This window comes from Stegastes partitus, unplaced genomic scaffold (assembly GCF_000690725.1).
Source record: "Stegastes partitus isolate 25-593 unplaced genomic scaffold, Stegastes_partitus-1.0.2 Scaffold2633, whole genome shotgun sequence".
In the NCBI taxonomy this organism is placed as follows: Eukaryota; Metazoa; Chordata; class Actinopteri; family Pomacentridae; genus Stegastes; species Stegastes partitus.
Genome location: NW_007580364.1, coordinates 3,421 through 29,801, shown reverse-complemented (window position 1 = coordinate 29,801; position 26,381 = coordinate 3,421). Strand labels below are relative to the sequence as shown.

The 26,381-nt window shown below is 44.2% G+C and overlaps 1 protein-coding gene across 1 annotated transcript; it reads left to right on the top strand.

Annotated features, from left to right (window-relative positions):
- Positions 1-2,661: 2,661 nt before the first annotated feature.
- Positions 2,662-25,940, top strand: LOC103375505 (SLIT-ROBO Rho GTPase-activating protein 3-like; the record flags this gene model as incomplete). Its single annotated transcript, XM_008305805.1, is given in 18 exon segments — positions 2,662-2,892; positions 5,225-5,353; positions 9,053-9,274; positions 9,439-9,540; positions 10,281-10,478; positions 10,655-10,739; positions 12,536-12,563; positions 13,317-13,419; positions 14,214-14,274; positions 14,886-14,963; positions 15,043-15,177; positions 15,624-15,729; positions 17,334-17,561; positions 17,767-17,840; positions 20,315-20,495; positions 20,611-20,760; positions 20,852-21,167; positions 22,324-25,940. Coding segments are annotated over 18 exon segments (2,874 nt in total), but the record flags the coding sequence as incomplete, so codon positions are not given.
- Positions 25,941-26,381: the final 441 nt, after the last annotated feature.

Genomic DNA, 26,381 nt, shown 5'->3' with positions numbered 1-26,381 from the left:
ACACACACACACACACACACACACACACACACACACCTCCTGTAGACACAGCTGAAGCTCAGTCTTCCTGCAAATTACTTTGTGTCTTTAGCTGCAGGTCCTGCAGTCAGATGGTTCAGAGTTAGCTGGAAATTTAGCACATTTTCAGAGGAGTCTGAGCAGTCTGACAGCCTGGGGAGGTACACAGCGTTAGCCTAGTTTCTGTTGTGCATCGATGTTTAGCTCCGTCACTCTGAGAACAGACTACTGTACTTCTGTTTTTTATTATATTTTCAGGTTTTTGCCTTGCAGCTCTTTAACACTTTGCTGCTCTTGTTATTCTAGGAGTTCTCAAACTGACTGGAAAGGAGTCGTATTTGTTCCAGGGCAGAAAGGGGGTAATAAATAGAACCTCCTCCAGTGGCATCAGTGGTAAATATTGCTGTCACACAGGGTTGGAGGTCAGGCCAAGATTATAGCTGCGAGTGACCCAACGGCCAACCTGTGATCTAGATGAGTCGCTCTCGTACAGATAAAAGGTGTCCTGCTGTTTTAGTGACCCACAAAGCGAGCCTTGCGTGCTTGATCACAGGAAACAAATAAATTACTGTTTATGCTGACTGTCTGACATCCTGAGGTGTTCATAGAAAATCGTGAATACCGGAGACGTTTGAAGACACGACTCACATCTGGACGCTCCTTTATGAGGCTCAGAAATGGGCCCAGAAGAGGAGAGAGTCCCGACGAGCATCTGGGACGAGTTAAGAAAGACGAAGGGGGCTTCTGTCTTGTCTAACGAGGGTTTTGTGTCACTCCAGTCTTGTCATCACCGTGTTGGACAAGGGAAGGGGGGGAGGGTGTCAAAGTTTGAGTGTCTAAGTCGAGATCAAAGTGAGGCGGCGGCAGCAGAGAACACAGAAAACAATGCTGTCACTCTGCTCCACAAAAGAGCTGGAAACGAGCGAGCCCGTCGCTGTAGGAATGATGTAGCGGCCAGGAAAGCTACGGTGAGGCGGGGATTTGACAGCCAAAGCTAAACCACACACAACTCTGGGCCCCTGGATCCACTTAAAATATTCCACATGTAGTGACATCTGTGTTACCGCTGCACTGATGGCCCAAACTGATCCTGCAGGCCACCATGAAAAACCCAAAATCAAACCAGATTTTAGAAACAGGAGACAGTGGAAGTCGGTCCTCTTTCCATCGTGCTATTGGCTGCATCGGGAGGAGGGAATAAGGAAGTCCCAAAACAGCAGTCGTGCTCTTGCAGATCAATGTGCAGGTGTGAGTGGTTTTCTAATTGGGCCTGTGAGGACCAAACCACACGTATGTGGGTTTACAGCTTTGGCCCCAACAGATGCAAAGACGTTCACCATCTACACGACAATAACTGAGTGATGATAACAACATTACTGAGTAGTAGCATCCACCTCAGTTACTGAGCCAGGGCTTGTGTATGTGTCTCAGTAATCAGCGGTGGCCACTCCCACATGTCTACGGCTAAAAACACTACTTTCTACTATAGGTTTGATGCTACACCCTTGCACCACGTTCTAGTCACTATCTGTGATTTTATGTAGGAGTGTTGAACAGAAACAAATGGGCTGATTGTCGTCCTAATCAGCCAGGTGATTTATTTTGGTTATATTGGACAAAGAAATACGGAAGAGAATGAGGACCACTGAAGAAAAAATAAATAAAATTCTGAGAAAAAAGTCAGAATTCTGACTTTTTTTTTTCAGAAATTGAAAAAAAAAAATCTCCCGGAATTTTTTTTAAATTTTTAATTTTTTTATTTTTTTTATTTTTTTAATGTTCTGGGGAAAAAAGTCAGAATTCTGACTTTTTTCAGAGATTGGGGGAAAAAAATCCCGAAATTTTTTATTTTTTTTAACGTTCTGGGGAAAAAGTGAAAATTCTGACTTTAATCTCAGAATTCTGACTTTTTTCTCAGAATTTCTTTTTTTTTCTTCAGTGGCCCTCATCCTCTTCTGTAAAGAAAAGATTTGTGAATGACATCAGTGAATATTTGCTATTTTTACTTTGTAAATGTTTTTTTTTGTTTGTTTGTTTTTAACTCTTATCACGATTATTCGCCTTTATGGAAACAGCACAGCACCATATGTCATATATACATATCTGCCTGTACCATACTACAATCTCATATATGTCTACATATACACAGCACAGTCATGGCTAGAAGTAGACGTAACTCAAAAATGTCTTCTGCACAGTATCATAAAAAGCTGAAGTGGAATTTGTTTTTTTTAGATCAGCATGTACAACCTTTTTGCCAACTCTGGAACAAACTGATGACTTTGTAGATAATTAACTATTTTACAAACATTTTTAATTTGCTTCCACACTTGTCTCCTGTGTGCTCGCTCTAAACACAGCCTGCAGTTCAGCCCAGTTCAGCTGAAACGTCTCAGAACGTTGAACCACGGATGGTTTCACACACGAGCTGATGATGGCTGGATTTTGTATTTTTTTTTACCAAGCAAATGGGTTTTTCTTTTGGCAATTTTAAAAAAGAGATACGTAGAAAAAAGTGATTTTGATAAAATTGCTTATTTTTTTTTGACAGAACCACATGTCACAGATTATTCATTCAAACCCATCGGCAGGTTTTGTGGATTTAAACATTCAGTGATTTACTTTAAAAAATGCTTCACAAAGTGTGATGATACCAAAGCATTTAAAGCTGTATTTATCCTCTTTTAGGTGATGAAAACGTACCACATGTACCACACTGAGAGCATCAGTGCAGAGAGCAAGCTCAAAGATGCTGAGAAGCAGGAGGAGAAGCAATTCAGCAAGTCCGGAGATCTCAACGTCAACCTCCTGCGCCACGAGGATCGCCAACCGAGACGCAGCACCGCCAGGAAAATCGAGAAGATGAAAGAGAAGGTAGGTTTGCCTCCAGTAAGAAGAGAGAAGTGTTGTGTGTTTACATACACATGGTTCAGTTTGGCTTCAGTTTGTGTGCTACATGAATCCTGTGAAGTGTTTAGGCTACGAAGACTCTTCATACAGCTTCTCACCAAAGTTAAATATTAGAAATTCTAGTTCTGTAAATGGAGAAGCAGCTTAGTTTGTTGGGTTTACTTGGAAAGTGTGAGCGAGCAGAGCCGGCAGACAGGCAGCAACACAATGCCAGAAACTCTCATGAGCAAACTGCAGGTCTGCAGCCAGAAACACAGAGCGAGCTGCAGCCCAGTAACCCGACTCCCTTTCCATCTTATGCAGATTTCTAGTTTGTGAAAAGTCTTCTCTGCCAGAAGTGTCAGGCTGGTGGTCTCTGGAGCATACTGTACTTCAGATGCTGCCATGCAATTTTTATTCTGGATTTTCTTCTGGAATTTCTTCATGCAAATGAAACTCCCATTATCTCTCAGGTGCAGGAAATCAAAAGGCTGTCAGCAGAGCCGCAGCGCTTCTCCCTCCTCAGGCTGGTGTTCTCAGAGATGCTGCTCGGCTTTGGAGTAGCACACTATTTATAACGCAGCAGCGTAGCGATGAATATTCCACTGTGCCTTGGTCCTAAGCTTTTGTCTCATTACTCTGCCTGCAAACAGGTTAGAAACAGACGAGGAAGGAGGAAAACTTAATCTCTTTCCCTCTAACGCACTGCTGAAATTTGCATCATAATGGTTTTTGTGAAATTGGAAATAAAATGTCCATGTATAGTGAAATGTACAAACAAACATAATTGGTAGAAGTCTCTGCTTTAGAATTATAATGCTTTTGTTGCATTTTAAACTTGCTTCTGTGAGTTGTGTCTGAGTCATTGTGTTGCTAAAGTGGGTGAGGATGTCAACATTGTTATGCACTCATTTGTAAAATCAAAGTCTTGTGTTTTTCAGTGTGCCATCTTACTTTATCCGAGCTTTAGAACAAATGCATGTGTTTGTCAGACATTGGAAATTAAAGGCCGACAGCAAGAAGAACTTGTTTAGTTAATCCTCCGAGCTCCACACAGTTTCTGGTCATGTTCTGCTCCTGTCAGGTTTTTACTCACCGTAGGCTCATTTGCAGTCCAGAGTCCTGCACCTCTATGGGAACAGCACAGCCACGGCTAGAAGGAACCAGACTTGTTTCACAAAAATTCAGCGTGCACATCATTTTTTCACATCCCCACAGGTGTAACCACTGCCAGAGGAAAAAAGAAATGGTGGTTCTGCATGTCGATTGATTTTATCTGCCTCTTTGCTTTTAATGTAATTAATTAGTGATGTTTTGTGAATTGACTTTATCTGTTTTCTTATAGTTTTGTGTGAAGCACTCGGGTACGGATTGTGCCATACAGATGAACCTGCCGTGCTGTAAATGTTTTACTACAGGACTTACATGTCCTGCAGTTCAATCCAGTTCAGCTGAAAGGTTCCTGGATTTCTGGTACATTACTGTTGGTAGCAGCTTGGTCACTGATGGCTGCCCAGTTGGCCCGAGGAGCGCAGAATGTTTTCTTATTCACAGACTCTGGCCAGAGAAAACTGGTTCATTTTTAAATGTGACTTGTAGAAGAGTGGGATCACAGTTTTAAGCTGATAGATGGAGTCATTTTAGTGATTAAAAAAGACAACATACGCTTTAAATCTGCTGCTGGATTTCGGGGTTCAGAGGGTTAAACTTGAATTATGATTAATGCCAATTTAATGTCTACAGGATGTAGCTGGTTAGCTTAGCTTAGCTTTAAGACTGGATACGGGGGGGACAATCAGCGTCATAGCATCGTAACAAAATCACAACCAGATCTACTTTCTCTTCAGAAACCTTTTGTATGGATCAAACAAATGAGATCTAATGTGTTATTCAGGACGTGGGCAGTAATTTAGCGATTTTCCAGTCTTGATGCTAAGCTAAGCTAACCGCCTGCTGGCTTTAGCTGTATATTTACCATTCAGACATCTCATCGAACTTCAGGCAAGAAAGTGAAAACAAGAATTCCCAAGATGGAATATGAGCTGTTAAATATTTTATGTGCATGTGTTACTTGTGTGTGGTGTTTAAGTGTTTAGAGGCAGACTAATAAGGAAACGCGAGCCTGGCTGTGCCGCCGAACACACGACTGTCTAGAGGCAGCTTCTCTAGAGCCGCCGCTTCCTCCAAACTTTCCTGCCTGTGTGATGATCCCAAAGCTGCAGCTGCCTGAGCACACACTCAAACCCCCCCTGCTGCTTTATATTCCTGCACTGATGGTTTTTCCCTTCATCTCCTCTGTCTCTTCTCTCCTCCCCAGAGGCAAGCCAAGTACTCAGAGAATAAGCTGAAATGCACAAAGGCCCGGAATGACTATTTGTTGAACCTGGCAGCAACAAATGCAGTGGTGGCAAAATATTACATCCATGACGTCTCTGATATGATCGATGTGAGTATGCACGAGGCACATGTGTTTGTTTACATCTCTCAGCTGGGACTTGTGATGTTGATTTAACTCTGCAGCAGTGTCACTTTTCTCACCATCTGTTCCTGCGTCTCATTCACTCTCAGCCTGTTGGCTGTTTGTCTTCAAGCTGCTCTGTTGGCCCCAATAAATGTATTTGCCTTCATTTTTTCACTATTAACTTCTGCACAACAAACCTAACACTGATATGCTGCTAACTGGCTGCTGTTGACATGAAAACGAGTTCAGCAACACGGTTTTTGACTGATGACTCCATCAGCGTTGACAGAAGGATTTCTGCTCCATCCTCCTCCTCAGCCTTGTCCTCGTTCGTTTGTTTTTTGTCGATGCTGCTATTGGGAGCTTTGGTGGGACAAACACAGCATGTCCTGGTAACCGGCTGCCTTTAGCTGTCACCGAGGAGAAACATGAACCAGGACACATACGCACACAGCTCCTCTATTTTTTGGGGGGATCAGAATAGAGGACGCAGCCTTTCTGACACTGATCCAAGAAGCTGTAGGTTATTAAGAGTGAAAAATTGCCCTGCCCTTCAGACTGGAGGATAGCAGAACGTAGCTGTTTTTAATATCCTGAATGTCAAGCTCGTAGAAAAACTACAAGTCAGACATGAAGTCAAGTTACTCAGATTGTAAACCAGTGGCACTGCTGGAAATCAAGTCTGAGTGTTACCAGCGAGGATGACTTTGTTTAGCAAACGGCTAGTGGCTGGAAGTCGGCTGCAGTCAGCTGGTGAGCAGAGGCTCTGCTTATGCAGGCATGAATAAGGTTAATGTGGCTGGCAGTGCTCCCTCCGCAGTGGCTGACCTGCTACCAGTCATCTGCTGGAAACAGATGAAGATTAAGAAGATTAAGACTTTATTGACCTTTTTGAAGGCAACTCTCTGTGTCCATTCCTCTTGTATGCACACATGCATCCGTCTGTTCAACGAGGCGAGGCTTTGTGATGCACGGTTTGCATCTTGTTCTCATTTGACATTTCACTATCGGTTGTAAGTTCTTCCAGTTCCCCTGTTATTATAATATACACACACATGAGAAACCATCTTTGTTTAGTTATGTGCTGTATGTTATGTGCTCTATAGATGAGGTAACTGTGCAAGCAGGTTGGGTCTTTCCAAAACTGTATATTGTGTGTTATTAGTTAATGTGTTTGACAGTGTTATAGACTGTATAGAGCCCGACCTGTGCATTGGTTTCCCAATATTACCAGCTGATATTGGCCTTTCTGTTTCATTCTTTACTAACCTCAGCACTGATTGCAGCGCATGCAGCAGAGTGTATGTTACAGCTGAGCAGACGGTGTGTGAAGTGCATCGCTGCAAAATTATTAAACTTGGAATCAGCCCCAAACATCCAGCATAGGTGTAATATGTATTAAACTGTTTTGTTTTGTCGCTGACTGCTGATGAGTAAAATACAAGTCAGTGGATGTCATCTTAAACTTTGACATTCAGATCATATTTCTATCAGAGAATTGGTGCGTCTGTGTTTTTTTTCCTTCTCTCTGTGCTAATGACCCGGTTGTCACATTTTCGCTCGAGGCCCACCACCATACGGCACCACATTAGCCATGGTGGTAGAGGCACATTTTCCAGGTCAGCCATGATTTCAGTGACATTTATGCAACACAGCGAGCATGACTTGCACTTTTAAATGATTGCAGTTGAAACGCTACAGCGTGATTTAGTCCAATGCAGCTAAACCTGAGTCAGGCTATACGGTATAACGGTGATCCGACGGCGATAAATGGAGACACTGGGAGCCTGATTCATGGCTTTTCCTGCCTTTTTTTGCTGGGCTGCTTTTATAGATCCACTGTCTGGCACCTCAAAGGTCCATGTCATCCTAAATCCTGCTGAGCTGGAGGGAATGGGATTGTGAGCTTGACTGGGTTGTTTGCCACAAGCAGGCAAGAGAAAGAGAAGGCTTCGTTTGTAATGTCAGAACCACAGACCGTCGCACGTCAGACCAGAAGCAAGGGAGGTTTGTCAGTGACCTTAAAATGTTCACGTTGAATTCAGGGCAACATGATGAGTTTATTTACTACTTTTCTGAGAAATTACATCCTCTGCGATGAGAGTGTTTGGTCATCAGGGAATCATCTGTAGAGAGAGGAAGTTTTACAGCAAGGACACAGTAAAAATGTATTTTTACTTTTTGTGGACTGTTGGGATTCTGTTGTGGGGCAACAGACAGTTAAACCAAGTCTTTAACCATGTCCGTGTCCATGTGGAGGTTTTTGTTTTATATGCTAGGAGACATAATATGACCACAATAAGCAGTCAGCGCCACTGCTGAGCATTTCCACCTTGAAAGAAAGAAGAAATACAGATTCAGAAATCTACCAACCTCAGTAACCAACCCTTATTTGTGAATGTATAGATATGCAAATATAATATAGTATGGGTATCGCTCTAATGAGAAAGATGAAAAGGAAAGAGGTCAACAGCACTTGGATTCAGTCTTTCTCAGTCCTCTGCTGCTGCTGCTGCTGCTGTATAAATGTGTTCTCAGTCTGTTTGCTTGTTTAAAAAGAAGCTAATTTACTCCCTTTAGTCTTTGGTCTACTGAGCCATTTTGACAGAGTGGTGCAATGAGGCTTGTGCACAAAGTGGGGAGACTGCTTCCTCAGTGCTAAAGAGCGCTAAAGAGCGTTTACTCAGTGATTTACAAAGCTGTCAGTTGCCTCAAGCTTCCCTCTGAACCTCCTCGCTGCTATCCTCTGCTTAATTAGGTTACTTCATACAGGCCTGTGTGATAAGGCTCTGTAATTATCCCCGGTGTCCTACTGCGCTAGCCCCTGTAATTCTGTAAACTCTGGTTCTATTTTTGAAGGGCAACCTGTAGCAGAACATAATTTGGTATCGAGTCCATTAAATAGGTCTGAACATGGTGAGAGGTGCTCAGACTAATAAACTGCACAGCTGAGTTTTGCGCATTCACCTTTTGATCATTCCCTTATTATACATTTATATTGATTTGTTGAATTAGTTCGAATCAGTTCTGTTTCCAAGCAGGTTTTCACACTCAAAGAATTCGATGTGGAAAGAGAAAGGACAAAAGACCAAGTGCTTCTGACTATTTGGTTGAATTATAAACAAAAAAAAATATTTACCTTTTATTACTTTTACATTAAAGAACAGCGAAGCACCAGCTGCGGTGATGTGGACGCCTGCTTCAGGGTGTGGTCCGTGCACTGCGGCATCGCTGCTGTCTGTGGGTTTTAGAGCACATTTGTGACCACATGCAAGATCGGATGTGAAACCCTGATATGAGCCGTGCGTTAGGTAACGTTTCAAGCCGGGCTCCTGTTCTAACGTGTGTGGTTGAAATGCTGCAATATTACAGCTGGAAACCGTGGAGCTTAGAATGTTTTTACCGTGTTTGAGCAGAGCTGGACGTGAGCTGGTGTGCTCGAGCTGCATTGGATTGGGGTTACATCGAGGCCATTTTAGGGCACCAACTGACTATTTGCATGGACAAAGAAGCTTGTAAACATGTCATTTTAAATTAACAGAGACAAGCTTTTAGGAATTTAATCAATGCCAGTAGAGGGACTTTAATCAGAGATACACGTATAGTTTTTTTTTCTATTTTGCTTTTCCAAATGCTGCTACAAGGTGCTTTTGAGGATATTGATCTGATGTTTTGTCTCCACAGTGCTGTGACCTGGGCTACCACGCTAGCTTGGCGCGCACCTTCAGGACCTACTTATCTGCAGAGTACAACTTGGAGACGTCGCGCCACGAGGGACTGGATATCATCGAGAACGCAGTGGACAACCTGGACTCCCGCAGTGACAAGCACAAGATCATGGATATGCATAACCAGGTGTTCTGTCCTCCGATGCGCTTTGAGTATCTGCCACACATGGGAGACGAGGTGAGATCCTCCGAAGGCCGCGACTTTCATCACATATTTGTTTCTCATGCCACCGACTAAAGAAAAAAATGTTGTCTGTATAAAGTAGCGCTCTGTTTTTATTTCATCCGTTCCAACTCATTTGCCCGCCGCCTCCTCCTCCTCCTCCTCCTCCTCCTCCTCAGGTGTGCCAGGTCAGCGCCCAGCAGCCGGTCCAGACTGAGCTCCTGATGCGCTACCACCAACTGCAGTCTCGCTTAGCGACACTAAAGATTGAAAATGAGGAGGTGAGGATTTATGATCTATGTCTGTCCGGCACCAGTAACCCCCTCCCTTCTGAAGCAGAGCTCATCTTCCCCACAGCCATCACACCACTGAAGGGCAAAACACCAAGAAGGAGGGCCACATCACCATCTGTTCTCTTTGCAATTACTCTCCGGTGACCCTTGCTCTGTGGGAGCTGAGAATATATTTAGATTGTCACAGTGCCAATGTTTTCTATGAAGTTATATATGAAATTGTCTGTTTAGTGATGGAGATGGGAGCCAAGGACACAAAGGTGCAAATGGAGGTGATAATAACCACGGCCTGATAGACCCGCAAGTGACAATAGCTCTGTCTCTCTGTGTCTCGTGTGCTGGAGGATAATGGATGAGTCCTGCCATTACTGGAAATGAGCTTTATCAATCTCAGGCCTAAACAAAAAGCCTCCTTCAGTCATGTTGTGAGCAGTTCATTTACCTTCCCTGGCTCTCTTCATTTTCATGTCTTGGTCTGATGTATATCTGACCTGCAGGCTGCTTCGTTTATATTCTGTGTCATGTCGGTGCAGTCAGAGGTCATTTATTCTTCAGGGGTCAATTTGTTTTTAATGTACTCGTGCTTTAAATAACTCACTTGTGCTTCTGAAAATGTCATTGACTAGTTCAGTTTTTGACCGAACAAGTAGCATCGATCCACGCAGAACAGAAAATACGATGAAGACGAAGTGAGACGATAAGCTTCATCTGGTTTCCTTCCTGTGCAGGTGAGGAAGACCTTGGATGCCACCATGCAGACGCTGCAGGACATGCTGACAGTGGAGGACTTTGATGTGTCGGATGCCTTTCAGCACAGCCGCTCCACTGAATCCATTAAGTCTGTGGCCTCCGAATCCTACATGAGCAAGCTCAATATCGCCAAGAGGAGGTCGAACCAACAGGAGACAGAGATGTTCTACTTTTCAGTGAGTTCGGGCCGACTTGTCTTTTGGTCTACCGGCCCGCTACGGACCTCAAACCATCAGTCTTCCACAAATTGCATTTCTGCTGATCTGAGCGACACTAAATTGTTTTGCTGGGATCGTGTTACACTGGCTTTGTGCTGCTCTTGACTCATGATTGCCTTTATTTGTCCGTCTAGAAATTCAAGGAGTACCTGAACGGCAGTAACCTCATCATTAAACTGCAGGCCAAGCATGACTTACTGAAGCAGACACTGGGTGAAGGTAGGAAGACCTCTTGATTTGTCTTAGGTGTGCACATGACTTGGTGTTATATCTTCTAATAATGACCTACAGAGTCGCCTCCGGGGTTATAGTAGTGGAGATCTAATGAGCAACCGAGAATGAGGTGTAGGAGTCCGCAGAGACGTGGAGTACTTTTATAAGAAGAAAAAAAAAAGAGGAAATGAGACCCGATATTCAAATAGAAAATCGGACCACATCTACTTTGAGGTGTTCTCGTTTCTGCTTATCTCCACCGGTTAAAGTATCATCTGGTTAGCCTCTGTGTGGTGCAGCCGCAGGGAGGGTTTTCTATTTCCAAAAGGCTCTCCTTGTCCCCGCCTCTTCCCCAGGGCTCCCCGTGTCACCTCAGCCGTGAACAGTTTACGCCCAATCAATCAGGAGGACCAAACCGGGGCCCATTCCTGCAGCTGCTCCTGCATCAGGGCTTCACCTAATAAGAAAAGGGCGTAAGGTGCAGCCAGCTGAGGCCTGAGCTGCATCCCACACGCGGTCCCTGCATATTTATAGGTTTTCACACTTAGGATATATTCATTACTTAATCATTCATCGCGACTGCTTCCGAGTTGTGTGGCAAACAGTCGCGCTCATAAACACTCGCATTATAGCTGTGTGTCCGCAGTGGAGCAGCTGAGAGAGTGTATGAACAGAGCATATGGTGTCTCCAGGTACCACCCATGTTTAATTATTTAGGCGATCAATCAGGACCGAGTCGTGCTCATTAGCTCGTTGCTTCACACTCAGAATAGCGTGTTTGGTTGTGTGTGAGTGTGACAGAGGGAACACGATGAGACGGGTGAGTGCCACATGGCGCTTACATCTTGCTGCATGTATTAATAAAAACATAATGTCAAGCGTTGGCACCAAACAAGCTGGTGCCGGGATATTTGCCAGCCCTTGTTTCCCCGATAAGGACTCCCCGATTCCCTTGTTCTGCAAAATCTGATTTGTTCTCGTCGTTTAATCGAATAGACGTCTCATGTATCATTCAGGGACTCTGGAACTTTTGGATATGAAATTAGGGGCTTTTTTTATTTTTTTGGCTCATGCTTGAAAAACAATTTTGAGGTTGGTTGGCCAAAGGTAGAGAGGACTATCACTCAGTGGAATGATGTCGGGAGGAAAGCGATGTTGTTTCTTCACGTGAATGCTCCGGAGACCTTGACCCATCTGCTGTAATGATGTGTCGAGAAATCCCCCTTTCTGCCCGTTGTTAGATGGAGGAAGAAAAAATAATGTTGAAATGCTTTGGGGCCGTCGTTGCCGGTTTTTTTTGACTCCCTTCCAGCTGGACAAACACACACTCTTACTCCCAGTTCATCAAAATACGCCGCGTCATCTTTGACTAAGCTGCTGTCTTCTGATAGAGGACGGTCCTTCTGATAGCCAGAATATAACAATACGTAGCATCTAGCATGCGCATGTGTTGTGGGATAACAAAAGGCTCAGTGAGCCAGCACAGACATTGTTCAGTGTCACCGCTGATGGACCCCTCCCTCCTCAACATGCGCACACTGCAGCTGCCACCCTCATTTCTTTGCTCTGGGAGGAGGCCTGTAACCCTTCGGGGTCCTCCTGGTCCCTTGAGGTTTCAGCGACGACCGCTCGCTGGCTTTGTCCAATGAATGGTGTTAGCACTGCTCTATTCATCTCTGCCTCAATAGTGATGTTGTGTCTCATGGAGCCCATCAGTGAGGCTGGCTGGAGTCTGTATAATGTGTACCATAAAGACACCAGTATGTAACATGTCCCTTTTGTATGTTTTTTTTCCTCCACAGGGGAAAGAGCTGAGTGTGGAACAACAAGGTAAGATCCCATCTGAAGAGGAAGCGGTTTCTGATCGCTGCCTTTAAGCATCTGCTTATTTTGCTCATTTCAGGTCTTTAGATTATTTATTTCCACTGTAGAGGAGAAGTCGCAGAAAGCAGAAAAAGTTTAGATTTAAAAACGAATGTTAGAAAATAATTACAAACAGGAAATTTGAATATAAAGTCCAAATAAATGTTTAGGTTTCATGTGATTGTAAGAAGATAGAACCGGTTGTTGGCGTGTTCAGAGCTGTTTCATTTTGATTGACACGACACTACATTGGACGCTTTAATTTTCTGAACAATATAATGTGATGTCAGTTATTAATCTATGACTGTATTTTAGTATTTCAGTGTTTTCCAAATGGTAGAAGTTAAGATAAAATGCCTTACTGGGGAAATTCACGTGTTACAGCAGCTGGATGCATAAAAAAAAAACAAGACAAGAAAGGCAAAAGTACAATAAAGACAAAAATAAAGATCTAATACAGACTATGTACACTTAGCACATGGACAGATATGAAAAAGGAAAGAAATTAAAGTGGTGAATTGTGAAAAAAAAACACATCTGCTTCAATGAAACATCTCTTTTTGTTTTATAGAAACAGGTTTTTTATTACTCTACTCAAACAAAGCATTATTTTTGTAAGCCTCTGTTTTTGCCACCATTTTTACAGCTGCCTTTGAATCACATTTGGCTCTGCATTTCATGGATTATGGTGTTTTTGTCCCCTGTGTCCGTCATTCCCAGGCCCCCCACCCTTCCCCCTAAACCACAGAAAATGCGGAAGCCTAGGCCACGCTCCGTGTATAACCATAAGCTGTTTAACGGCAATATGGAGACCTTCATCAAGGTACCCTCTGCTGCTGCTGCTGTATGACTGAGCGGCCCCCGTGGAGCAGGAGGGGATGGCAGCTTCTCTTCCTCCCTTTAGCCTTCTGTTCCCCCCTCTTCCAGCTGCCCTTGATCATGATATAACGCCTCTGTTTAACCTCTAATCCTCCTCCTTCCCTCCGTGGTTCTGCCGGTGCAGACAGACAGAGCCTCAGTCAGCTGTCTCTTTATTTCCCTCCAGAACACTTTCACCGGCTCTGGCTTTCTTTCTAAATCCAGTCACTTTTTGGATGACTGAGAGGCAGGAGACAGCCTGTTTTGTCCCTCGCTGGCTTTCCTATCGCCCTGCTTAGCCGTCTTTAACCTCCAGAGGGGTCATTTGTCATTCGAGCTTTTCTAACTTTGTGATTCTCTGCCTCCTCTTTCTCTGCTCCTCTGTGCTTTGCTGCTTTCTGCCCCAGAGGGAGAAGGAATGCCCGAACCCGCATTCAGGTACCGCCGCTGTTAGAGAACACAGGGCAGGAACCACCGACTAGAACTGTGGGACTAATAGTCATTAACTGCTTGTGCTACACTTGCATGCTGTTGTTTCTCACTGCTGTTTTAGATTGCTCCTGTCTTCTATCACCTAAATTACTATAAACTAGAACATCAGATGCTTTATTTTTTATTATTATTATATGAAACATTGCAAGTTTATTATTGTTTTGTTCATTTTGTATGTTTCCTGTAATTAATACCCAGAGGAAACATTATACAGACTTACATGTATTACTACATGTCGTGTATTTATATTTATTTTCTTGGTTCCAGGATTCAGGTCAACCCATTCCACTTGTTGTTGAAAGCTGTATCAGATACATCAACCTATACGGTGAGTGCCACGTCACGCTGCTGCTTCTGTGCAAAAAACAGAACAAACCGTGAAGTCCTTTAAAAAACTCATTTGGCCTCATAAGAAGTGACAGCAGCTATTGAACGAGGCAATCTATTTCCACAAATAGCCACGGGTGCAGAGACTGACCTGCTCTGCTCTCCACCTCAGCTTCAGCTGCCTGCCGCTGATTTGACAAGCTCATAACAATAGATCACACACGGAGAGAGTTTTGAAAGTCCCATTGGTCTTTGTTTAGTCAATCCTCCTCCTCATACCCCCACCACCACCACCACCCTCCTTAACTCCTCCCTGTCTACCTTCACATCTGTCTTCAGCTCATTGCTTTAGCCTGCAGGCCTTTTCCTCTGGATCTGGACCTAATGAAACTACAGAAAACTGATTAGAACCCTCTAACTGAAACCATCTGCTGCAGGCTGGCGGAGGGGCCCACTCCTGGAAAAAATACGCATCTCCCCTTTATGACCAGATTACATTTCCTGCTCTGTGTTTTGTGTTTCCAGTGGGGCTTTTCACCAAAAACTCGCATCAGGGAGCTTTGCAGGACAGCTAATACTGCATCAGTAAACTCTGGCTTGTGTTTCTTTCAGGTTTGCAGCAGCAGGGCATCTTCCGCGTGCCAGGATCACAGGTGGAGGTCAACGATATTAAAAACTCATTTGAGAGAGGTGGGTCAAAATAATCCCTCTTCTAATGTTTCAAAACACTTCGACAGCATCACTCAAAGCACACCTTTCTCCTAATTAGGTGAAGATCCCCTGATCGACGACCAGAACGAGCACGATATCAACTCGGTGGCGGGTGTGCTGAAGCTGTACTTCAGAGGCCTGGAGAACCCCCTGTTCCCCAAGGAGCGCTTCCTGGACTTCATCTCCACCATCAGTGAGTCAACATTCGAAAGAGAAAACACACCTCGTACACTTTGCTGGAATCCCAGCTTCACCAAAGCAGGAGAAAGTCACGCGGCGCGGCACATGGAAGCAATCTTCACACCGGCTGACATTTAGCAGAAAGCCAGAGGAGCGTGGGCCACATCAGTCTGCCGTGTGCAAGTTCACCACAGAATCGTTTCCCCGCTGCGTCTAATAGTTTGATCACTCGGTCCGCCGTAGGGGTCTGGTGAATGGCAGGAGGGGGCATGTGAAAGTGTCAGACTGCAGTTTTCACAATCTGCTTTTGCTTTGGCGCTGCAGCTTAGTTTTAATCATATTTTCTTGCTGGGATCAGTGTTAGCATAGGCCTCCGTTTATGTATGTTTCAAAGCTTTATTGTGTCCTCCTTTATCATAGCGTTGTTACACCTCTCTGTCTCTGCCGTCTGTGTTTCAGAGCTGGAGTCGGGAGCTGAGAGAGCGCATCACATCCAGCAGATTGTTGTGACTCTTCCACGGACCGTCATCATCGTCATGAGATACCTGTTTGCTTTTCTCAACCAGTGAGTCCCGCCACACCTCGAGCCAGAGCTATCGTCGTGCAAAAATAAGTGACGGGTTTTGGTCTGCGCAGGTGAAAGGCCTCCAATGTGCATAAAACAACACCTGCGACATCTGTCTGTAGTGTTTTAGAAGCTATCTACAGGTTGGGAAACTCGTACCTCACCGGGGTAGTATAGCTGCCATCTCATAATGGAGGTTATTAATGCGCCCTTTGCCGGGTTCGCCTGCAGAAAAACCGAGTTTGATTTCATATCCTTCTCTGTTTGGAGCCGTTCCAGCTGTGGCGTTACTGCTCAGCCTCATCTTGTTGGTAATGTGCAAAGACTTATTATGACTTCCTTTCGCAAGCACTGGGTGATTTTGTTAGCGTGAGTGGGATGTGGCGCGCGCAGGATAAGTTGATTTGTGGAAGGAGATGGCTGATCAGACTGTTGTTCAAGCAAGTGCCTCGCTGTGTGTTTCAGACTGTGTCAAAGCCAGTGAGTCCTGATGAGATGTCTCTGCTGCTGCTGTACACAGCCGTTCATCTCAGATTATGGGACTGATATTTCCTAAAATGGCTCGTTTTGTTCCAATAATGGACCACATGGTTACTTGTATCTGACAAGCTAGTCTCAGGTTTTTTTAGCATATTTCAACAAAAGGTTCACATTTTTACTCTTTTGGTTCAATCTCAGCTGTCTGCAGTAAAAAAAACACTAAAACCCACCTGCTCAGAGGGTTAGATGTTTCCCTCTGGAGTTGGTAGAGGCTAAAACCAGAGCGAGAAGAGGAGGGAATGTTGGCAGAAACATGACCACGAATGGGGGCTAATGGTTTATATATTTATATGAGCTGAGGTCACAGCTGGGTTATTCTGTCTCCAATCATCAGCGGCCTTCTGCTCGACCGTCTTGAATTTTTTAATATTAAATACGACAGATATTCAAAATCCTACCTGTAAAATTTTAGATGAATGTATCAAGTACTATAAATATAAATATATAAATATATCCCTTGTACCGAAGGGATTGATACAGTTTTATTCTAATTCTAAGTATTTTCCCAAATTATTAAAAACTAAATAAATTGCAAACCCACTTCCTGCATGTTTTTTTTTTTGTGAGGCCATGTTTAAATAATAATATTCCACAAGCCATTAAAAGCCTGAAATGTTCACTGTTATTTCTCATCATATCATTCATTCAGAATCTGCGATTGGAAAAGTAGATCTAATAATCTTTAATTATAGGTGAGCTGGAATGTGAGATAAAAAAAAATAAAATAAAGCCATCATGATGATCAAGTCCTGTATTTGAGCACATATTAAAAAACTGAACTGAACTAAAAATTCACAAATATCTTTATAGAAAACAGAAATAATTTTGTGATGATCTGAGATGGAATGACGGGTTTGTTTCTTCAAATTTAGGTTGAACAAAGTAAAATTATTCAAATGTGAACAAAAGGGTCGACTGAGTAAACCAAGAACACAGAAATGTGGCTTAACCTGATTCCTAACGTGATCAGCAGACTGTCCAACAACTCCTCACGTTTTTATCTGGTATCCATCCTGAGTGTACAATTTGTATTAAAACAAAAAAATCCTCCGATCCTCTCCCAGTCTTTCCCAGTACAGCGATGAGAACATGATGGATCCGTATAATTTGGCGATCTGCTTCGGTCCGACCCTGATGCCCATCCCAGACGGCCAGGACCCCGTAGCATGCCAGGCTCACGTTAACGAGGTCATCAAGACCATCATTATCCACAATGAACTCATCTTTCCAAATCAACGTGAGCTTGATGGCCCGGTGTACGAGAAGTGCATGACCGGGGGGGAGGAGTACTGGTGAGTATTGATTTGATCAGGTGACGAACAAAGAACAGCGATCACGTGGAGGAGGGGGTGTAATTCCATCCACGTGTTGGCTTTAGGAGGGAACTGTGACATTTTATCTGCTAATTGCATGCTTCAATATGTTTATTGTTCACAAAGCAAATATGACCTCCTGTGTCTGTGGATCTGCCTTTTTACTTTCCATTTGCTCCCATAGCGACAGCCCCCACAGCGAGCCGGGGACCATCGATGAGGCCGATAATGGGACTGAACCACACACCAGCGATGAAGGTGAGTGCATCAGGAGAGCCGTTCTCAGTTGTTTTATGAGGACAGATTGTCGTCCACCACTTTGTTCCAGACTGAACTATCACGACTGGATGAATAGCCGTGAAATGTGCCACAGACGTTCATGGTCCCCAGAGGATGTGTCTCCACTGGTGATGTCCTGACGTTAACGTGATGCCGTCACAAGCACCGGATGGACACAGTCTCGTGTTGATATTCCATCACAAGGAAAAGCTGTTTGTCACGCCTGCAGAGCTGAACAGATAGCCAGCAGCCCGTTTAGCTGCACCTTGTATTTAAAATATTTGCTTTCAAACCAAGCTAAGACGGAGAACATGAGATATTAAACCGGCTAAAAATCCACACTGCTGTCGTTTTCCTTTAGTACACATTTAGACTAGTTGAAGTTAACTTTCAATATAAAATAATAATAATAGAAATAAACAGTTTTTGTAACAGACCAGTTTTGATAGATGCCTGCTTCTTTGATTATTTAAAGACCATATTAAAGCAAACCGCGTCTCAGGATTACACGGATTTCACACAAATGATTCGGTTTCTGTGGCTGAAGTACAGACTGACCTTTTTCTATGAAGTGCTTTTGACTGAGAGGTGAGTCGGCTTTGCGCCGCGGCGGCTTCTGATCGCTGAGGCCTGTGTGATGTTTGAGGCTGAAGGCAAGTTGAGTAAACAATATTGGCATGCAGCACTGCCTCTTTGATCCGTGCTTCTGGGTTTGTGAGTGTGTGCACCCCCACCGCCCGCCCGCTCGCTCGCTTGGTCTTTGTTCAGTGTTAGTCAGCGATTCTCCCGGGACTTTCTCCTTTGTGCAGTATTTCCTCAGTCCTCCTCTGAGCTTTGAATACATCAGCGGGCCGGGCTCGGAAGCCCAAACACAGGTAGAAGACAGGATCAGATCTCCTGAGCAGCAGCAGAGCAAACTCGCATCTGAGCTTCGTCTGTGTTGTTTGGTAATGAGCGCTGACCCTTTCTCTCTCTTGTCTTGCTCTCACTTGGAAAACAGAACAAAGACTGATGTAGAATCGCTTCTCGCTGGATTTGACACTGACAGTCTGAAATAACCTTTAAAGCTCGTCACCTGCTGGGATGATGGTGGTGTTTATTTTTAATTAGTTTCTAACGGAAATGAAATTAGAACAAAGATATTTTTCTCCCCTGTTGTCTCCAACTGTCCTCTTAAACATCCAGACGGACCTTTGGCAGGTTTTCAAACTATGAAGGTCTGGGTTTGCTCTTCCGATGGCGGATTTTCTTGCTCAGAGCTCATTGCAGTTAACTGTGACTGACCCCTGCTGGCCTGTTGAAGCACAGCACAGACGTTTAAAGGTCCCATATGCTGGAAAATCAATGTTTATTGTGTGTTGTAAACCTGGAGGTGTAAACTAAAAGCTGTTATGTGAAGATGTTTGCTTCTGCCATTCCACAACTAGTTAGCCTCCACAAGAGCGTAAGAACTCAACCCCGGTGCCGTGTGACACTCAACTAACCAATGATTGACGTCCAGCGCTGTCAGTCACAGACAGTGTGTTCTTACTGGGCGGGAACAGCAGCAGCAGCTGATTGGTTTTCAGCCCTAAATCCAGGGTTATACTCGTCACGCTGAGTGGACCACCTCTGCAGTGTTTTAAGCTAAGAAACGGAGACGCGCTGTAGGGACGGGACACCAGCACCATACGTGACCTTCATGTTTACAAAAATCTACTTCAGTCATCTTAAAGTGTTTTGCCACACTCTGCACTCAGACAGCTGATTTAGTCTCTGCTTCAACTGCGACTGAAACCACAAGGAAGTCATTCAAAGCACATGATGTGTGTTTTGGTTTCTTCACACGGCAAAGACACGTCTAAAGGAATTCACCATGTAAACAGAGACACTGTTGGAGAAAACGTCTTCTCTTTTGATTGCAGCAATTTATTATTTACTACAGTTTTTTAGACATTAAACATATTTTATTGTTGATCATATATGTTGTTGTTGGGCTGCAAGGTGGCTCAGTGGTTAGCACTGTTGCCTCGCAGCTAGAAGGTCGCCGGTTGGCGTCCCGGTGAGGACACCTGGGATCTTTCTGCGTGGAGTCTCCATGTTCTCCCCGTGGGTTCTCTCCGGGTTCTCCGGCTTCCTCCCCCAGTCCACAAACATGCTGAGGTTAACTGGTGATTGTAAATTGTCCGTAGGTGTGAATGTGAGTGTGCTTGGTTGTCTGTCTCTAAGTGTAGCCCTGTGATAGACTGGTTACCTGTCCAGGTGAACCTGCCTTCAGTCAGCTGGGATAGACTCCAGCCCCCCACCACCCTAATGAGGATAAAGCGGTGTATAGATAATGGATGGATGAATGTTGTTGATGCAGTTGAGGTGGAAAATTGCCAACAAATTCCTGTTTGTCTCTTAAGCATGACTGCAGCCACGTTGTGCTCAGGTTTTGACCAGCTTCTTTGTTTGGTCGTTGTGTGTTTCAGAGGTGGAACAGATCGAGGCCATCGCCAAGTTTGACTACGTGGGACGCACTCCCAGAGAGCTGTCCTTCAAGAAGGGAGCCTCCCTGCTTCTGTATCACCGAGCATCTGAAGACTGGTGGGAGGGCCGACACAACGGCGTGGATGGCCTCATCCCCCATCAGTACATTGTGGTTCAAGACCTGTACGTACCAGCAGAATCTGTTTCAGTAGTAGGATGCAGTCTCTTAATAGTTATTCTACATCATGTAGTTTGTGTTTATATCTCATACTCACCACTGCTGGCTCTGCTGTTTCAGGGATGATGCTTTCTCAGATAACCTCAGCCAGAAAGCAGACAGTGAAGCCAGCAGTGGACCGCTGCTGGAGGACAAGGGTTCATCCAAAAACGACGCCCCGTCACCGTGCGAGCAGTCGCCTGATTATAACTTTGGAGGAGTCATGGGGAGGTGAGTGCAATCAAGAATAAACACATTTCCTGTTGTAAAGGTTTGTAATGTTGAGGGTACTGACTGCTGATCTGATGTGGCCTCTCTGCAGGGTCAGGCTACGATCCGACGGAGCTGCAATCCCGCGCCGTCGGAGCGGTGCGGACACTCACAGCCCAACCAGAGTGGCTGACACTCCTCCACGGGCCGCGGCCTGTCCGAGCAGCCCTCACAAGGTCGCGATCAACAAGGGTCGAATGGAGAGCCCGGAAAAAAGGCGCCTCGGCACCTTTGGTAGCGCAGGCAGCATCAACTACCCAGACAGGAAGGGCTATCCCGAGGGCCACCCGCTCAGACCAGTGCCAGGAGCCACTCGTCACAGCAGCCTGGGGGACCACAAATCACTGGAAACTGAGGCTCTGGCTGAGGTGAGACTTTGTCATAAACCTTTTAGTGTTTTTATCTATGTTAGAGGCTTTCTTAACCTGAATGCATGTGACTTTTGCTTTACTTTGTTACCATAAAGTGCACAAATCTGTTTTTAACTGCAGTCTAAGTTGTTGAAATGATGATAGTGTGTAATAATTAGCTGTTACTGATGTGATATTTTATAAAATAGAAATAAAAGTTTCCGATGGAGGCAAAAGAGAAAAAAAGAGAATGACAAAAACAAGACATGAAGACACTGAGTTTGACTGCTTTGGAATCAGACGGTACCAGACACAGCAGGACGTGTGAGACATTTATAGATTGGGTGGGTTTGGTTGATCAGAGCCAGACCTCCTGCTGTAGCTGTCAGTCTGAGAGCAGCAGCTGGGATCTGGAATAAATGTCAGGGCGAGACTGTGTCTGGGTGACAGACGCACCTCAAGGACATAAAGGTCTCCAAGTAAATAAAAAGCTAAAGAGCGCTGATGGTTCGGCTCCAAACGCTCCTCATCAGCTAATGGCTTGTGCTGAAGGGTGTGCAGCAGATTGAATATAAAGTAGGAAAAGCAACCTGAGTTTCTTTGTTAGCAGGGAAATGAAAATGGATCAGGAGCTAAGGTCTCAGGGTTTCATATGAAACAGGCTTCGAATGACTGAGAAAGTCGCCCAGTAGCAGAATGTACAGTTTATATTCTACAGGTTTTACATCAAAGCTGTTTTTTTGGAAACAGTGCTAAAGTTCTTCCAACATTTGGATATGCTTTGTTCTACTAAATGGTTTTATTCTAATAAACTAGTATTAATTCAGAGACTCCTGGAAGTTGCTGAAGTTGTGTTAATCCACCACAGACAGCATGAAGTCAGCAGGAACTTCTGTCAAACCAGCACTGTTGCAGAACAGACGTCTTTCATCAGCCTGTGATTTAACTGCATTAACATCCAGTGCTGATCGAGTGACGGGATAACACAGGCTTTCTTTTAACATGGTCCTCATTGATGTTGAATCGTAGTTAAACCAAACCGTGCGAGCAGACGTTCCCTGAGGAGTCGTTCCTCTAGCAACACTTCGGAGTGATAAAAGTCTCACTCTGTGGCAACGCTTTGACTCGGCTGTTGTTCTTCAGTGTTCTGTTCTCCTCATCCTCGTCTCTGCAGGACATAGAGAAGACCATGACCACAGCGCTTCACGAGCTGCGTGAGCTGGAGCGACAGAACACCGTCAAACAGGCCCCCGACGTGGTCTTGGACACTCTGGAGCCGATGAAGAACCCGGTCAGCTCAGAGCCCGGCAGTCCGCTTCACACCATCATGATCCGCGACCCGGACGCAGCCATGCGCCGCAGCAGCAGCTCCACCTCCGAGATGATGACCACCTTCAAGCCCGCTCTCTCCGCCCGGCTGGCCGGGGCCCAGCTTCGCCCGCCGCCCATGAGGCCAGTGCGCCCCCCGCCAACCCAGCACCGCTCCAGCAGCTCCAGCTCCTCCGGGGTCGGCAGCCCCGCCGTGACTCCCACCGAGAAGATGTTTCCGGGTAACAGCACAGCTGCAGGTTCTAACATGAACATCTCCAGTGACGGCGGGGACAAGTCTGGTACCATGTAGCAGAGGTGGGAAGGCTGTACAGCTGTCCAAGTGAGGGAAAGGCTTACGAGAAACATGTGCCGATGTGTGAAAAGCAGATAACTTCCTCTCCGTTTGACTGAATTCATATGTATAGGAAGCTCCTGGAGCTTCTAAAGCCCGTTACCATGGTGATAAAGCGGCGAAAGAAGCTGCAGAGCCGTGATAGCGCAAATCGCTCGGCTCTCTTTGAAACTTGATTTAACTCCAGTAAATGTGTATACGAGTCCGTGTGTTTCTGTTTTACCTCAGAGGTCTGTGGCCTCGTGGTCTCGCTCTGGAGATACTTTGAATGCAAGTGAAGCAATACTTGTGTGAAATGTGGTTTTTCCAGCCATCACGTGAGGTCCAGCTGATGTTTCTGTCACTCCTGTTGACGTGTGAGGACACCTCATCTGGACTCGGTTTGGCCGTTCAAGCTAAAATGCCACGTCTGTTTAGGGCACAGGCCTCTATGGCTGTACATACAAACCTACTTGAACTCACCATGCTTTCTGTTTGTATTATAATACAGTGGATGTTCAGCAAAGTAAAATAAAACATAGTGACATTTAATTCTGCATGCAGGGACTGGAGAAAATAAGAGAAATATTAAAGACTTTGATAGATCTGTAATGACACGGTCAGTGAACGAGCTTGCTAATTATCTTAAGAATAAAAAAAAAATCAGTTTGAAACCTTATAATGAAAAAGAAAATCAAATTTAATGTGTCCAAATGTTAGAAGAACTAATACCTTGTTATCAGACAGTGTTGTGTTTTAAACCTGCCACTGGTTTGGCTTGACGGCAGAAGATAAAGCATCCTGGCATGAAGGTGACTCCTGAAGTCTTACTAATCAATATGACAGAACTAAAACGCGAGTCGTCCTCTACCGTCATGCACGGTTGGGCCATGTGGGGGTTTTATTTTCTTCTCTGTACTGTATAAATGAAATGCAGAAAACTAATGCACCAACTAATGTAGGAGCCCTGTGGTAAACGTGTACATAATATATAGCTAGTAATTTCTAAGTGTTAATCGTGTACAGGTTAATACAGGAAACGAGATGGTGTGAGTGTAAAGATCATGAAGCGCCTCTTTGTCATCTCCAGTAAAGTTTTATTTGACTGTAAAGTAGAGTTGTTTACCATGTACTGTGTGCTTACGATGCATTTGGTAATTGTACTGTAGAAAACTGATTGCTGTTGGACAGACCACCAAGACTGAATTATTTGATCTTCGTTATGTTTTCGACATATATTCCCATCCTGACACAGCTGGCGAGTGTTTCCTGTTCAGTTCTCATTCTGAGGAATTATGATTCAATTCAAAAAAAAAAGGAAAGGAAAAGGAAAAAGTCCCCCGTGACATTTCCTCTTTCAGGTTTAGCGTACTAAACTCATCCACGGAGGCGTCGATGTTGTAACGTACTGTTATCAGAGCAGCCTCCTTCCTTTCTGCCTTTTACTTATCGATCGATGAACCGTCGGCTCCTCCTCTTTTCGTTGGAGGAATGAAAACATTGCAGCGTTTCTATCTACTGTACCTCTTGTCACTCTGACAGCTCTAATCCAGAGACCTTGTAATCCGCATCCCAAAGAGCCTGCTCCGTTCTGCATGTTTGGCGCTGTGATGTGGGACTCGTGTTATGTCAGACTCGATGGCTGTGTGGTGCCTTTGCCTTGGTGAAACGCACAAATTAGTTCAATAATTCAATTTATTTTTTTTATTTTGTTCCTTTAAAGAAACCGGCCTTAATATTTACGGATAATAAATTAAGCCACTTGTAGCAGTTAATAAAATAGAAGTGGAAAAACATTGCTTGATTGAAAAAATAAATAATAATAATAATAATAAAACGTTAATCCTTAGCATGTCAACCAGGCACTGATTCCACAGACACATGCTGTAAATTGAAAATATTTGCTTGCAGTGTTTTTAATAGTCACAGACAGATGTAATAATAATAATATCCAGGGTGGGAGGATTGTTAAGAAGTTTGTACACCCAGAAAAAAACGAAAAAAAAAGGCAATATAGCATTTAAAGTCAAATAGTGCACTCACACCCTCTGCTGGTTCGTGCTGGTGTTGCTTCCTCTTGTCCCGAACCGGCAGATGCTGTCACCTCTCGCGGGCATTAATTATATTATCTGGAGCATTTATGACGATGCCTAAACTCATTCATCTAGTTCTTATCGTCTTATCGTCCTGGTTTTGCACCGGTTGAAATCTATGAAGTTGATGTTACAAAAAAAAAAAAGAAGCATTCGTTTATTGAAATACGAAGAAAGCACACAATTTTCAAAGGTGAACTGATCATATTTAACTAGATTTTTTTCTTGTTTTGTTTTTAATTTATAGACACTTGTGTATGTGGAGCAGGAAATTTGAGTGCCTTTTGCGCACAACATCAATTTTTATTGGACTTTTACTTTTTTACTTTTTTAACTGTAAGATGTGGTCTATTAGTTGTCATGTTGATTATGAACAGATGTTGCCTTGTCGTCCTTCGTTTTTAATGCTACTCAGCTGTCAAGCCGCCATAACGAATAAATGCATTGTGTAGAGATGCTCCTCTCCTGAACCGCAGAAGAATCGTCGAGAACGGCTCGTCGCTGAAGAACAGGAGTCATAGAAACTACTGTATACATAATCTACTGGTGAAGCTCAGTAGAATCATCTCAGAATATTTCCTTCGTCTTTATTTTGTTTGTTCGGTTTTCCCTGTGAACTGCCTGTGCTGTGGTTGAGCCTTTATTTCTTGTCATTTAGCTCCTTCCCTTTCAAGGAAATGTCACCGCAGTGTTGTCGGCGACAGCAGGACTGATGCGTGCTGTCATCGTCCACACGTATGACGTCACGCTGACATTTTCTTTCCTGGAATGTATGTTGAAAATGGGTTACACTGTTTGTCTGCTGACATGAGGAGACGGTTGGTTAATATTCCAATAGACCATCACAGAGAGAGAGAGAGCAGAAAGAAGCCCTGCTGGGCGAGTGTGAGTCGCTGTCACACTGTTTACCTTCTCAACTTAACTGTTTGTCTAGTGATGCTGTTTGTTGATGAGTGTCTGGTTGGTTCAAACCTGTGATGTAACGTACATCATACCACTGACTGGGTGTTGAAAACTCCTGCGTCCGAATAAAACCATTAAGCTCTGTGATCTGGATTATTTGGAGTGAATTATTGTGTGGTGTTGATGTGAAATGCAGCAGTGAACAAAAGATGGATCGCAGGAAAACTTTCTTTGGCTGGAGACAAACGCTTTTCAGAAGGCACCAGCTTGACATAAAATATAGGGGGAAAAAACAGTTTGCATCACAGTAAGACTCTAGCTAGATACCTTTACTTAAGCACCGTACATCCTCTTAAGTTCAATTCAATTCAATCATATTTGTATAGTACAGTTTACAACATTCGTCATCACATAGATGAGCCGTGGGGATAACAGGAGAGCAGATGGAGAGCAAGCAGTAGAACAGAAAAGTAAAAATGAATACAAGTGTTTTGAGGTTCGTGGCTGATGTGAAGCTCCAGATCCAGAGACGGATCAGAACAAGCACAGGACCAGGAAACACAGAGTTAGTGACATGTAATGGTGGTTCTAACT